The sequence below is a fragment of the Streptopelia decaocto genome, assembly GCF_964273445.1.
Source record: "Streptopelia decaocto genome assembly, chromosome: 28".
Lineage (NCBI taxonomy): Eukaryota > Metazoa > Chordata > Aves > Columbiformes > Columbidae > Streptopelia > Streptopelia decaocto.
Window position 1 is genome coordinate 381410 of NC_138683.1, and position 13865 is coordinate 395274.

At 60.0% G+C, this 13865-nt stretch overlaps 1 protein-coding gene across 4 annotated transcripts in view; it reads right to left on the reverse strand.

Annotated features, from left to right (window-relative positions):
* Nucleotides 1–213: 213 nt before the first annotated feature.
* The window catches only part of ATP4A (ATPase H+/K+ transporting subunit alpha), an 86318-nt gene continuing 72666 nt past the window's right edge, over nucleotides 214–13865 (reverse strand). For 3 of the 4 annotated variants that reach the window (XM_082073815.1, XM_082073814.1, XM_082073813.1), the window contains 14 exons: nucleotides 13114–13223; nucleotides 11486–11620; nucleotides 10667–10847; nucleotides 9531–9700; nucleotides 8509–8645; nucleotides 7692–7842; nucleotides 5777–5945; nucleotides 5461–5615; nucleotides 4948–5071; nucleotides 4367–4512; nucleotides 2130–2263; nucleotides 1336–1437; nucleotides 825–916; nucleotides 214–692 (listed from right to left, as the gene is read on the reverse strand). In XM_082073815.1, coding sequence (XP_081929941.1) covers nucleotides 664–692; nucleotides 825–916; nucleotides 1336–1437; nucleotides 2130–2263; nucleotides 4367–4512; nucleotides 4948–5071; nucleotides 5461–5615; nucleotides 5777–5945; nucleotides 7692–7842; nucleotides 8509–8645; nucleotides 9531–9700; nucleotides 10667–10847; nucleotides 11486–11620; nucleotides 13114–13223 — 1835 coding nt within the window. In that variant the 3' untranslated portion in view covers nucleotides 214–663. The remainder of the gene's footprint in view (nucleotides 693–824; nucleotides 917–1335; nucleotides 1438–2129; nucleotides 2264–4366; nucleotides 4513–4947; nucleotides 5072–5460; nucleotides 5616–5776; nucleotides 5946–7691; nucleotides 7843–8508; nucleotides 8646–9530; nucleotides 9701–10666; nucleotides 10848–11485; nucleotides 11621–13113; nucleotides 13224–13865) is intronic. The other variant, XM_082073816.1, reaches the window with a different exon arrangement.

Sequence of the window (13865 nt, forward strand, 5' to 3'; positions counted from 1 at the left end):
ACGATGGGGGAGGGGCTCACGGATCCCGCCAAAAAAACTCGACCCACCCGAGGGGTTTTTTTGGGGGTTTTGTCACTTTATTGCCACCCCCCACACCCCTAAATGTTGGGGGGGGGTCCAGCGCTGCCTGCAAAGAATCCACGTCGTATATGGGGGGATAAAAGGGGGTGTCGGGGACCCAGGCGTTCGGGAGGGACCCAGGAGTTCGGTGGAGGACCCAGAAGTTCAGGAGGGACCCAGGAGTTCGGGGCGGAACTAAAAAGTGGGGGGCGGAACCAAAGTTCGGGGTCGCGGGGGCAGAGGGGGGGAGGTTTAGCGGTGGCACCGAGGCGCCTGAGGGGACCGGAAGTGATGTTGCACCGAGGCAAATGGGGGGGAAATGGGTGGTTTGGGGCTCCCAGTTCCGATTTTGTTCATCCCGTTCGTTTATTTCATTTCAAGGGGGGACCCAGGAGTGCGGGGGGGACCCAGGCGTTCAGGAGGGACCCAGGCGTTCGGGAGGGACCCAGGCGTCCGGGAGGGACCCAGGAGTTCGGGAGGGACCCAGGAGTTCGGGAGGGACCCAGGCGTCCGGGAGGGACCCAGGAGTTCAGGAGGGACCCAGGCGTCCGGGAGGGACCCAGGAGTTCGGGAGGGACCCAGGCGTCCGGTGCAGCCTCCGTCTCAGTAGTAAAGTTCTCGGTCCCACCAACCTGGGGGGTGAAAGAGAGAGGTGAGGGGGGGACCCAGGCGTTCGGGAGGGACCCAGGCGTCCGGGAGGGACCCAGGAGTTCGGGGGGGACCCAGGAGTTCGGGAGGGGACCCAGGCATCCGGGGTCACTCACTTCCGGGGTGTCTCCTCACTCCCAGTTTCCGGATCTCGTCGTAGATGAGGATGAGGAGCCCAAAGGGCATCGGGACGAACCACCATTGGAACCTGGCGGGGGGGGGACACGTGGTCAGGGGACCCAGGCGTCCGGGAGGGACCCAGGAGTGCCCCAAGGGACCCAGGAGTTCGGGAGGGACCCAGGCGTCCGGGAGGGACCCTGGAGTTCGGTAGGGACCCAGGCGTCCGGGAGGGGACCCAGGAGTTTGGGAGTGGACCCAGGCGTCCGGGAGGGACCCAGGCATGCCCCAAGGGACCCAGGAGTTCGGGAGGGACCCAGGCGTCCAGGAGGGGACCCAGGCGTCCGGGAAGGACCCAGGAGTTTGGGAGGGGACCCAGGAGTCCGGGAGGGACCCAGGCGTGCCCCAAGGGACCCAGGCGTCCGGGAGGGACCCAGGCGTGCCCCAAGGGACCCAGGCGTTCGGGAGGGACCCAGGCATGCCCCAAGGGACCCAGGCGTCCGGGCGCACCGGATGGGCATGAAGTTGAAGACGTTGGGCATCCCGGGGCAGTAACAGAGGAAGCAGCCGATGGAGACCTGGAACACGATGGCGATGACCAGGATGTGGTTCCTATAGGGGGGAGACGCCACCTATAGACCCTATAGGTCCCTAGAGCACCCAATGAGCACCCTATGGGCCCCTCTTGTAGGCTCCTGTAGGGACCTATGGGGCCCCATAGGGACCTGGAGAGACCTATGGGCCCCAATAGCACCCCCTGGGGATATATAGGGACCTATAGCACCCATAGCCTCCTATAGACCCCAGCAGAGCCCCATAGTCCCTATAGACCCCATAGGCGCCGGCAAGACCCCATAGACCCCCATGGACCCCATCACTCCCTATAGCATCTATAGGTGACCATAAGAACCCCATAGAGCCCAGCAGAAGCCCATTGACTCCAGAGCCCCCTATGGACCCCCATAGACCCCAATGGACCCCATCACTCCTTATAGACCCTATAGCATCTATAGGCGACCAGTAGAGCTCCATAGACCCCATAGACCCCCCCATAGTCCCCACTGACCCCAGCAAAACCCCATTGACTCCACAGCCCTCTATGGACCCCATAGGACCCCATAACCCCCCATAGCCCCCTATAGGATCCATAGGCGACCGGAAGAGCCCCAGAGACCCCATAGACCTTGGCAGAGTCCCCACTGACCCCAGCAAAACCCCATTGACCCCACAGCCCCCTATGGCCCTCTATGGACCCCATAGGACCCCGTAGCCCCCCATAGCCCCCTATAGGATCCATAGGCGACCGGAAGAGCCCCTGCTGGAGCAGCGAGAGGCGCCGGGTCTTGCGGATCAGCACGTCGGCGATCTGACACATCTCGATGCTGATGAAGAACACGGTGTAGCACGTGTACTGCTGGTACCGCCGCTGCCAGAACGTCTAGAGGGGACGTATAGGGGCTATGGGAGCCGCCGGGGCCCCCACGGCTCCTATAGACTCCATAGAGACACACAGAGAACCATAGAGACTCATAGGAGACTTATAGAGACTCATAGACATCAATAGAGACCCACAGAGACCAATAGGGAACCATAGAGATCATAGAGACAAATAGGGAACCATAGAGACCCCATAGAGACCCCATAGAGACCAATAGGGAACTACAGAGACCAGAGAGACCCATAGGGACCATAGAGACCCATAGAGAACCAGAGAGACCCATAGGGAACCATAGAGACCATAGAGACCAATAGGGAACCATAGAGATCCATAGGGAACCATAGAGACCAATAGCGAACCATAGAGATCCACAGAGACCATAGAGACCCATAGGGAGCCATAGAGACCCATAGAGAATCACAGAGACCAGAGAGACCCATAGAGACCCATAGGGACCCATAGGGACCCATAGGGAATCATAGAGACCATAGAGATCCATAGAGACCATAGACACTAATAGGGAACCATAGAGACCAATAGGGAACCATAGAGATCCAGAGAGACCATAGAGACCCATAAGGAACCATAGAGAATCAGAGAGACCAGAGAGACCCATAGGGACCCATAGAGACCATAGAGACCCATAGGGAACCATAGAGATCCATAGGGAACCATAGAGACCAATAGGGAACCATAGAGACCATAGAGACCCATAACCAACCCATAGAGACCAATAGGGACCCATAGGGAACCATAGAGACCATAGAGATCCATAGATACCATAGACACTAATACGGAACCATAGAGACTAAGAGGGAACCATAGAGACCAATAGGGAACCATAGAGATCCAGAGAGACCATAGAGACCCATAAGGAACCATAGAGAATCAGAGAGACCAGAGAGACCCATAGGGACCCATAGAGACCATAGAGACCCATAGGGAACCATAGAGACAATAGAGATTAATAGGGAACCATAGAGATCCATAGGGAACCATAGAGACCAACAGCGAACCATAGAGACCATAGAGACCATAGAGACCCATAGGGAGCCATAGAGACCCATAGAGACCCATAGACACCCACAGAGACCAATAGGGACCCATAGGGAATCATAGAGACTATAGAGATCCATAGAGACCATAGACACCAATAGGGAACCATAGAGACTAATAGGGAACCATAGAGACCAATAGGGACCCATAGGGAACCATAGAGACCATAGAGATCCATAGACACCATAGACACTAATAGGGAACCATAGAGACTAATAGGGAACCATAGAGACCATAGAGACTAATACGGAACCATAGAGACCAATCGGGACCCATAGGGAACCATAGAGACCATAGAGATCCATGGACACCATAGACACTAATAGGGAACCATAGAGACTAATAGGGAACCATAGAGACCATAGAGACTAATAGGGAACCATAGAGACCAATCGGGACCCATAGGGAACCATAGAGACCATAGAGATCCATGGACACCATAGACACTAATACGGAACCATAGAGACTAAGAGGGAACCATAGAGACCAATAGGGAACCATAGAGATCCAGAGAGACCATAGAGACCCATAAGGAACCATAGAGAATCAGAGAGACCAGAGAGACCCATAGGGACCCATAGAGAACACAGAGATCCATAGGGAACCATAGAGATCCATAGGGAACCATAGAGACAATAGAGACTAATAGGGAACCATAGAGACCATAGAGACTAATAAGGAACCATAGAGACTAATAGGGAACCATAGAGATCCATAGGGAACCGTAGAGACCCATAGAGACCGTAGAGACCCATAGGGAACCATAGAGACCCATAGAGACCATAGAGACCCATAGAGACCATAGAGACTAATAGGGAACCATAGAAACCATAGAGACTGATGGGGAACCATAGAGACTAATAGGGAACCATAGAGACCATAGAGACTAATAGGGAACCATAGAGACTAATAGGGAACCATAGAGACCAATAGGGAACCATAGAGCCCCCATGCAGCTCTCCAGGGCTCTGTAGGTGTCTCTAGGGCTCTATGGGGTTCTGTAGGACCCTATGGGGTTCTGTAGGTGCCTATGGGGTCCATACGCACCCACTGCTGCCCGTAACTGTCCTGCAGCTCCTGCTCGTGCTCGTCCTCCCAGCGCGGGCGCAGCCCCACGCACAACAACGGCCACCAGCCCTCCTGCGCCATGGCCACGAAGTAATCCACGAACCCCGCGAACGACTGGATGGCGCCTGGAGGGACCCAGGCGTCCGGGAGGGACCCAGGCATCCGGGAGGGACCCAGGAGTTCGGGGGGAAACGGGAGTTTGGGGGGAAATGGGAGATCGGGGGACCCAGGAGTTCGGGAGGGACCCAGGTGACCCGGAGGGACCCAGGAGTCCGGGAAGGACCCAGGAGTCCGGGAGGGACCCAGGAGTCCGGGGGAAACGGGAGTTTGGGGGGAAATGGGAGATCAGGGGACCCAGGAGTGCCCCAGGGACCCAGGAGTGCCCCAGGGACCCAGGAGTTCAGGAGGGACCCAGGAGTGCCCCAGGGACCCAGGAGTTCGAGAGGGACTCAGGAGTTCGGGAGGGACCCAGGAATTTGGGGGACCCAAGAGTCTGGGAGGGACCCAGGCGTCCGGGAGGGACCCAGGCGTCCGGGAGGGACCCAGGCGTCCAGCCATACCGATCTGGAAATAGGAATAGGCCGCCAGGGGCTCGTTGACCAATCGGTCGCGTCGGGGGTTCCGGGGCTTCAGGTGCATGATGTCGCTCTCCGCCCTCTCATAGGCCAGCGACACCGACGGGAACTGCGGACCCAGGCGTCCGGGTGAGGGACCCAGGCGTCCGGGAGGGACCCAGGAGTTCAGGAGGGACCCAGGCATCCAGGAGGGACCCAGGAGTGCCCCAGGGAAGGACCCAGAAGTTCAGGGAGGGACCCAGGAGTTCCGAGGGACCCGGGAGTTCGGGGGGAACCAAAAAGTTGGGGGCGGAACCGAAGTTCTGGGTCGCGGGGGCTGAGGGGGGGAAGTTTGGAGGTGGCACCGAGGCGCCAGGGGGACCGGAAGTGATGTTGCACCGAGGCAAATGGGGGGGGAAATGGGTGGTTTGGAGCTCCCAGGGCGATTAGAAGGACCCAGGCGTCCGGGAGGGGACCCAGGCGTCAGGGCGGGGACCCAGGCGTCCGGGCGGGACTCACGATGTCGGTGCAGAGCTCGATGAAGAGGATGGTGATGCAGCCCAGGGGGAGGGGCACGCTGGCCGTGATGTAGATGAGATACGGGGTCAGCTCGGGGATGTTCTTGGTCAATGTATAGGCGATGGACTTCTTGAGGTTGTCGAAGATCAGGCGACCTATGGGGAAAGGGGACCCAGGCGTTCGGGGGGACCCAGGAGTTCGGGAGGGACCCAGGAGTTCAGGAGGGAACCCAGGAGTTCAGGAGGGACCCAGGAGTTCGGGAGGGACCCAGGTGTCCGGGAGGGACCCAGGCGTCCGGGGCTGTCCCCACGGTCACCCTGCTCCACGCCGGTGACGATGGAGGCGAAGTTGTCGTCCAGCAGGATCATGTCGGCCGCGTTCTTGGCGGCGTCGGAGCCGGCGATGCCCATGGCCACCCCGATGTCGGCCTTCTTGAGCGCCGGAGAGTCGTTGACACCGTCACCCGTCACCGCTACGATGGCACCCTGGGGACACGGGGGACAACGGGTGACAGTGGGGTCAGTGGAGTCAATGGGGTCAATGGGGGCAATGGAGTCAATGGGGTCAATGGAGTTAATGGGGGCAATGGGGTCAATGGAGTCAATGGGGGCAATGAAGTCAATGGGGACATTGGGGTCAATGGTGTCAATGGGGGCAATGGAGTCAACGGGATCAATGGGGTCAATGGGGTCAATGGGATCAATGGGGTCAATGGGGTCAATGGGGACATTGAGGTCAATGGAATCAATGGGTTCAATGAAGTCAATGGGGTCAATGGGGTCAATGGGGTCAATGGGGTCAATGGGGGCAATGGAGTCAATGGGGTCAATGGGATCAATGGGATCAATGGGGTCAATGAAGTCAATGGGGGCAATGGGGGCAATGGGGACACTGGGGTCAATGCTGTCAATGGAGTCAATGGGTTCAATGAAGTCAATGGCGTCAATGGGATTATGGGGGCAATGGGATCAATGGGGTCAATGGGGGCAATGGGTTCAATGAACTCAATAGGGTCAATGGGATCAATGAAGTCAATGGGGTCAATGGGATCAATGGGGGCAATGGGGTCAATGGGATCAATGGGGGCAATGGGATCAATGGGGGCAATGGGGTCAATGGGGTGAATGGGATCAATGGGGGCAATGGGATCAATGGGGGCAATGGGGTCAATGGGGACAATGGGGACAATGGGTTCAATGAAGTCAATAGGGTCAATGGGATCAATGGGGGCAATGGGGTCAATGGGATCAATGGGGGCAATGGGGTCAATGGGATCAATGGGGGCAATGGGATCAATGGGGGCAATGGGGTCAATGGGGTCAATGGGATCAATGGGGGCAATGGGATCAATGGGGGCAATGGGGTCAATGGGGTCAATGGGATCAATGGGGGCAATGGGGTCAATGGGGACAATGGGGACAATGGGTTCAATGAAGTCAATAGGGTCAATGGGATCAATGGGGTCAATGGGGTCAATGGGATCAATGGGGTCAGTGGGGTCAATGGGGTCAGTGGGGTCAATGGGGTCAGTGGGGTCAATGGGGTCAATGGGGACATTGAGGTCAATGGAGTCAATGGGGTCAATGGGATCATTGGGTCAATGGAATCAATGGGGTCAGCGGGGTCAACGGGGGGGCAATGGGGGATCATGGGGTCAATGGGAGATCATGGGATCAAGGGGGTCAATGGGATCAATGGGATCAATGGGGTCTATGGCATCAATGGGGTCAATGGGGTCAATGGGGTCAAAGGGATCAATGGGGTAAATGGGGGGGCAATGGTATCAATGGGATCAAAGGGTGGGCAAAGGGGTCAATTGGGTCAATGGGGAAGCAATGGGGTCAATGGGGCCAATGGAGTTAATGGGGGGTCAATGGAGTTAATGGGGGGTCAATGGAGTTAATGGGGCGTCAATGGCATCACTGGGGTCAATGGGGGGACTGTGGGGTCAATGGGATCAATGGGGAAGCAACACCCCCATTGTCCCCATTGTCCCCATTGCCCCCAACACCCTCAACACCCCCATTGTCCCCATTGTCCCCAATGTCCCCAACACCCTCAACACCCCCATTGTCCCCATTGTCCCCAATGTCCCCAACACCCCCCATGTCCCCAACACCCCCATCGTCCCCATTGTCCCCATTGCCCCCATTGTCCCCAACACCCCCAACACCCCCATTGCCCCCATTGTCCCCAATGTCCCCAACGCCCCCATGTCCCCATGTCCCCACCAGGCGCTGACAACTCTCCACGATGACGAGTTTCTGCTGCGGTGACGTCCGGGCGAACACCATCTCGGGGTGAGCGCGGAGCAGCCCCTCCAACGTCCCCGGTGTCATGGCCGCCAGCTCCGCCCCCGTCACCACCCGCGCCCGCGCCAGCCTGCGGGACACCCGGACGCCTGGGTCCCCTCCCGGACGCCTGGGTCCCCTCCCGAACGCCTGGGTCCCTCCCGAACTCCTGGGTCCCTTCCCGAACGCCTGGGTCCCTCCCGAACTCCTGGGTCCCTCCCGAACTCCTGGGTCCCCTCCTGAACTCCTGGGTCCCCCCCGAACTCCTGGGTCCCTCCTGAACTCCTGGGTCCCTCCCGAACTCCTGGGTCCCTCCCGGACGCCTGGGTCCCTCCCGAACTCCTGGGTCCCTCCCGAACTCCTGGGTCCCCTCCCGAACTCCTGGGTCCCCTCCCGAACTCCTGGGTCCCTCCCGAACTCCTGGGTCCCCTCCGAACTCCTGGGTCCCTCCCGAACTCCTGGGTCCCTCCCGAACTCCTGGGTCCTTTGGGGAACTCCTGGGTCCCTCCCGGACGCCTGGGTCCCTCCCGAACTCCTGGGTCCCCTCCGAACTCCTGGGTCCCTCCCGAACTCCTGGGTCCCCCCCGAACTCCTGGGTCCCCTCCCGAACTCCTGGGTCCCTCCCGAACTCCTGGGTCCCCTCCCGAACTCCTGGGTCCCCCTGGACGCCTGGGTCCCCCTGATCTCCTGCATCCCCCGAACTCCCGGGTCCCCCCCGAACTCCTGGGTCCCTCCCGGACGCCTGGGTCCCCCGTACCTGGGGTCCACCCTGTCCAGGGGGACGCGCTGTCTGGCCGCCACCTCCTCGGGGGTCTCGCTGCCCTCCGAGATGATCCCCACGGCCGCCGCGATGGCCTTGGCCGTGATGGGGTGGTCACCCGTCACCATGATCACCTGGGGACACCCCCACGTCACCCCCGGTGGCCCCATGGTGGCCACAGGTCCCCCCCATGTCACCCCAATAGCCCCATTGGCCCCAATGTCCCCATTGCCCCCATTCCACCCAATGTCTCCATTGACCCCAATGTCCCCAATGTCACCATTGCCCCCCATTGCCCCCAATGTCCCCATTCCCCCCATTGACCCCAATGTCCCCATGACCCCCAATGTCCCCATTATCCCCAATGTCCCCATGTCCCCTCAATATCCCTAATGTCCCCATTGCCCCCAATGTCCCTATTGCCCCCCATTGTCCCCAATGTCCCCATTGTCCCCATGACCCCCAATGTCCCCATTGCCCCCAATGTCACCATAACCCCCATTGACCCCAATGTCCCCATGACCCCCAATGTCCCCATTATCCCCAATGTCCCCATGTCCCCTCAATATCCCTAATGTCCCCATTGCCCCCATTGTCCCCAATGTCCCTATTGCCCCCCATTGTCCCCAATGTCCCCATTGTCCCCAATGTCCCCATTGCCCCCATTCCCCCCAATGTCTCCATTGACCCCAATGTCCCCAATGTCCCCATGACCCCCAATGTCCCCATTGTCCCCATTGTCCCCATTCCCCCCCATTGACACCAATATCCCCATGACCCCAAATGACCCCAATGTCCCCATTGTCCCCATTTTCCCCATTTCCCCCATTTCCCCCATTTCCCCCATTGACCCCAATGTCCCCATTCCCCCCAATGTCCCCACTGCCCCCCATTGACCCCAATGTCCCCATTGACCCCAATGTCCCCATTGCCCCCATTGACCCCAGTGTCCCCATGACCCCCATTGTCCCCATTCCCCCCATCGACCCCAATGTCCCCAATGTCCCCAGTGTCCCTACCCGTATCCCGGCCGTCCGGCACTTGAGCACGGCCTGGGGGACGGTGGCCCGGGGGGGGTCGATCATGGCCACCAGCCCCGCGAAGCAGAGCCCCTGGGCCACCTCGGGCAGCGACTCGGGGTCCGTCCCCGCGGCCACCGACCCTGCGGGCAGCCAGCGCGCACAGAACCCTGGGGACACGGGGAGGTGGGGGCGGAACCAAAAAGTTGGGGGCGGAACCAAAGTTCGGGGTCGCGGGGGCAGGGAGGGGGAGGTTTGGAGGTGGCACCGAGGCGCCAGGGGGGACCGGAAGTGATGTTGCACCGAGGCAAATGGGGGGGGACGGGTGGTTTGGGGCTCCCAGTTGGGTTTTGTTCATCCCGTTCACTATCTGGCAGCCCCATTGCCCCCCAAGGCTCACTATTTGGCAGCCCCATAGCCCCCTATAGCTCACTATCTGGCAGCCCCATTGCCCCCATTGTCCCCAATGTCCTCATTGTCCCCATTCCCCCATTGCCCCCAATGTCCCCATTGTCCCCATTGTCCCCATTGTCCCCAATGTCCCCATTGTCCCCATCGCCCCCAATGCCCCCATCGCCCATAATGCCTCCATTGCCCCCATCATCCCCAATGTCCCCATTATCCTCATTATCCCCATCGCCCCCAAACGTCCCCATTGCCCCCAACGTCCCCATCACCCCCACTGTCCCCATTGACCCAATTGACCCCAATGTCCCCATCACCCCCACTGTCCCCATTGACCCAATTGACCCCAATGTCCCCATCACCCCCACTGTCCCCATTGACCCAATTGACCCCAATGTCCCCGTTGACCCAAATGTCCCCATTGACCCCATCGCCCCCATTACCCCCATCCCTCCCATTAACCCCATTGCCCCCAACACCCCCATATCCCCCAATGTCCCCATTGCCCCCATTGTCCCCATTACCCCCATCCCCCCCATTGCCCCCATTGTCCCCATTACCCCCAATGTCCCCAACACCCCCAATGTCCCCATCGCCCCCATATCCCCCATTGTCCCCATAGCCCCATTACCCCCATTACCCCCATTGCCCCCCACACCCCCATCACCCCCAACGTCCCCATCGCCCCCAATGTCCCCATCACCCCCAATGTCCCCACTGTCCCCACTCACCCAGCACGCGCTCCCCCCGGCCCCCCAGCTCCGCGTACGCCCCCTCGAAGGCCTCGCGCCATTGGGCGTCCAGCGCCACCTCCTGGCCCTTGAGCAGCACCCATGAGCAGCGCTCCAGCACCCGCTCGGGGGCGCCCTTCAGCACCAGCAGCTGCCGCTCCCCGAACTCGTGCACCGACACCTGGCGGAGGGAACCGGATGCCTGGGTCCCTGCCCGGACGCCTGGGTCCCTCCCGAACTCTTGGGTGCCCTCCTGGATGCCTGGGTCCCTCCCAGATGCCTGGGTGTCCTCCCGGACGCCTGGGTCCCTCCTGAACTCCTGGGTGCCCTCCTGAACTCTTGGGTGCCCTCGCGGACGCCTGGGTCCCTCCCGGACGCCTGGGTCCCCTCCCGAACTCTTGGGTCCCTCCCGGACTCCTCGGTCCCTCCCGGACTCCTGGGTCCCCTCCCGAACTCCTGGGTCCCCTCCCGAACTCCTGGGTCACCCCCGAACTCCTGGGTCCCTCCCACACTCCTGGGTCCCCTCCCAAACTCCTTGGTTCCCTCCCGGACTCCTGGGTCCCTCCCGAACTCCTGGGTCCCTCCCGAACTCCTGGGTCCCTCCTGAACTCCTAGGTGCCATCCCGAACTCTTGGGTCCCCTCCCAAACTCCTGGGTCCCTCCCGGACTCCTGGGTCCTCTCCCGAACTCCTGGGTCCCTCCTGAACTCCTCGGTCCCTCCTGGACTCCTGGGTCCCTCCCGAACTCCTGGGTCCCTCCCGAACGCCTGGGTCCCTTCCCGAATGCCTGGGTCCCTTCCCGAACGCCTGGGTCCCTCACCTGGAACTTGTTGGTGGAGTTGAAGGGCAGCTCGGCCACCTTGGGCCACCGTTCCCGCGCCTCCGTCACCGTCCCCAGCGTCGCCTCCGCGAACTTGAGCAGCGCCGTCTCGGACGCGTCGCCAATCACCTCGCGCTGCGGGGGCGGGGCTTAGCTGGGCGGGGCTTGGCTGGGCGGGGCTTAGGATGGGCCGGGCTTAAGTGGGTGGAGCTCTGGGGGATCTATATCGCCCCCATAGGGCCTCAATGGGCATCAAGTTGGTGGGGTTAAGTGGGCGGGATTTAGGGAGGGCGGGGCTTAAGGGGGTGGTGGTTAAGGGGGCGGGGCTTATAATGGGCGGGGCTTAAGTGGGTGGAGCTCTGGGCGGTCTATATTGGCCCCATAGGGCCTCAGTGGGTATCAGGTTGGAGGGGTTAAGTGGGCGGGATTTAGGGAGGGCGGGGCTTAAGGGGGCGGTGGTTAAGGGGGCGGGGCTTATAATGGGCGGGGCTTAAGTGGGTGGAGCTCTGGGCAGTCTATATTGGCCCCATAGGGCCTCAGTGGGTATCAGGTTGGAGGGGTTAAGTGGGCGGGATTTAGGGAGGGTGGGGCTTAAGGGGGCGGGGCTTATAATGGGCGGGGCTTAAGTGGGTGGAGCTCTGGGGGGGTCTATATCACCCCATATAGGGCCCCAATGGGCATTGGGTTGAAGGGGTTAAGCAGGTGGGGGATAAGTGGGCGGGGCTTATAATGGGCGGGGCTTAAGGGGGCGGGGTCTGGGGAGTCTGTGTTGCCCCCTATAGGGCTCCTGGATGTCCCCATTGAACCCAATGTCCCCAATGACCCCATTGTCCCCCTTGACCCCCATTGTCCTTAATATCCCCCCATTGACCCCAATGTCCCCAATGTCCCCCCAATGACCCCAATGTCCCCAATATCCCCAATGACCCCAATGTCCCAATGACCCCGTTGACCCCCATGACCCCATTGACCCACATGTCCCCAATGACCCCATTGTCCCCATTGTCCTTAATATCCCCCCATTGACCCCAATGTCCCCCCAATGACCCCAATGTCCCCAATATCCTCATGTCCCCAATATCCCCCCAATGACCCCAATGTCCCCATTGACCCCAATGACCCCATTGACCCCAATGTCCCCAATGTCCCCATTGACCCCAATGTCCCCAATCACCCTATTGACACCAATGTCCCCATTGACACCAATGTCCCCATTGACCCCAATGACCCCATTGACCCCAATGTCCCCATTGATCCCGTTGACCCCAATGACCCCATTGACACCAATGACCCCATTGACCCCAATGTCCCCATTGACCCCAATGACCCCAATGTCCCCATTGACCCCGATGACCCCAATCACCCTATTGACACCAATGTCCCCATTGACACCAATGTCCCAATGACCCCATTGACCCCAATGACCCCATTGACACCAATGACCCCATTGACCCCAATGTCCCCATTGATCCCATTGACCCCAATGACCCCATTGACACCAATGACCCCAATGTCCCAATGACCCCATTGACCCCAATGACCCCATTGACACCAATGTCCCCATTGACCCCACTGTCGCCAATGTCCCCATGTCCCCACCATCCCCCCAATGTCCCCGATGTCCCCACCTTGGCCACCGGGACGTTCTCCTGGCCCGGTTTGAACTGGGCCCGGTTGCAGAGGGTGACGACGCGGCTCAGCATGGCCCAGGTGTCCGAGGATTGGTCGAAACTCTGGCCTGGGGACATGGGGACAATGGGGACGTTGGGGACAATGGGGACATTGGGGACAATGGGAGATATTGGGGATAATGGGGACAATGGGGACATTAGGGACATTGGGGACAAGGGGAGCAATGGGGGCATTGGGGACATGGGAGACATTGGAGACATTGGGGGCAAGGGGGACATTGGGGGGATATTGGGGACATGGGGACAACGGGGACATGGGGACAGGGGGATATGGGGACAGGAGGACAATGGGGACAATGGGGACAATGGGGACCATGGGGACAGGGGGACAATGGGGACAATGGGGATAATGGGGATAATGGGGATAATGGGGACATGGGGACAATGGGGACAGTGGGGATATGGGGACGGGGGGACAGGGGGACATGGGGACAATGGGGACAATGGGGATGTGGGGACAATGGGGCCATGGGGACAGGGGGACATGGGGACAATGGGGACGGGGGATATGGGGACAATGGGGACAGGGGGACATGGGGACAACGGGGACAATGGGGAATATGGGGACATGGGGACAATGGGGACAATGGGGATAATGGGGATAATGGGGACAGGGGGACATGGGGACATGGGGACATGGGGACAGAGGGACAATGGGGAATATGGGGAATATGGGGACAGGGGGACAT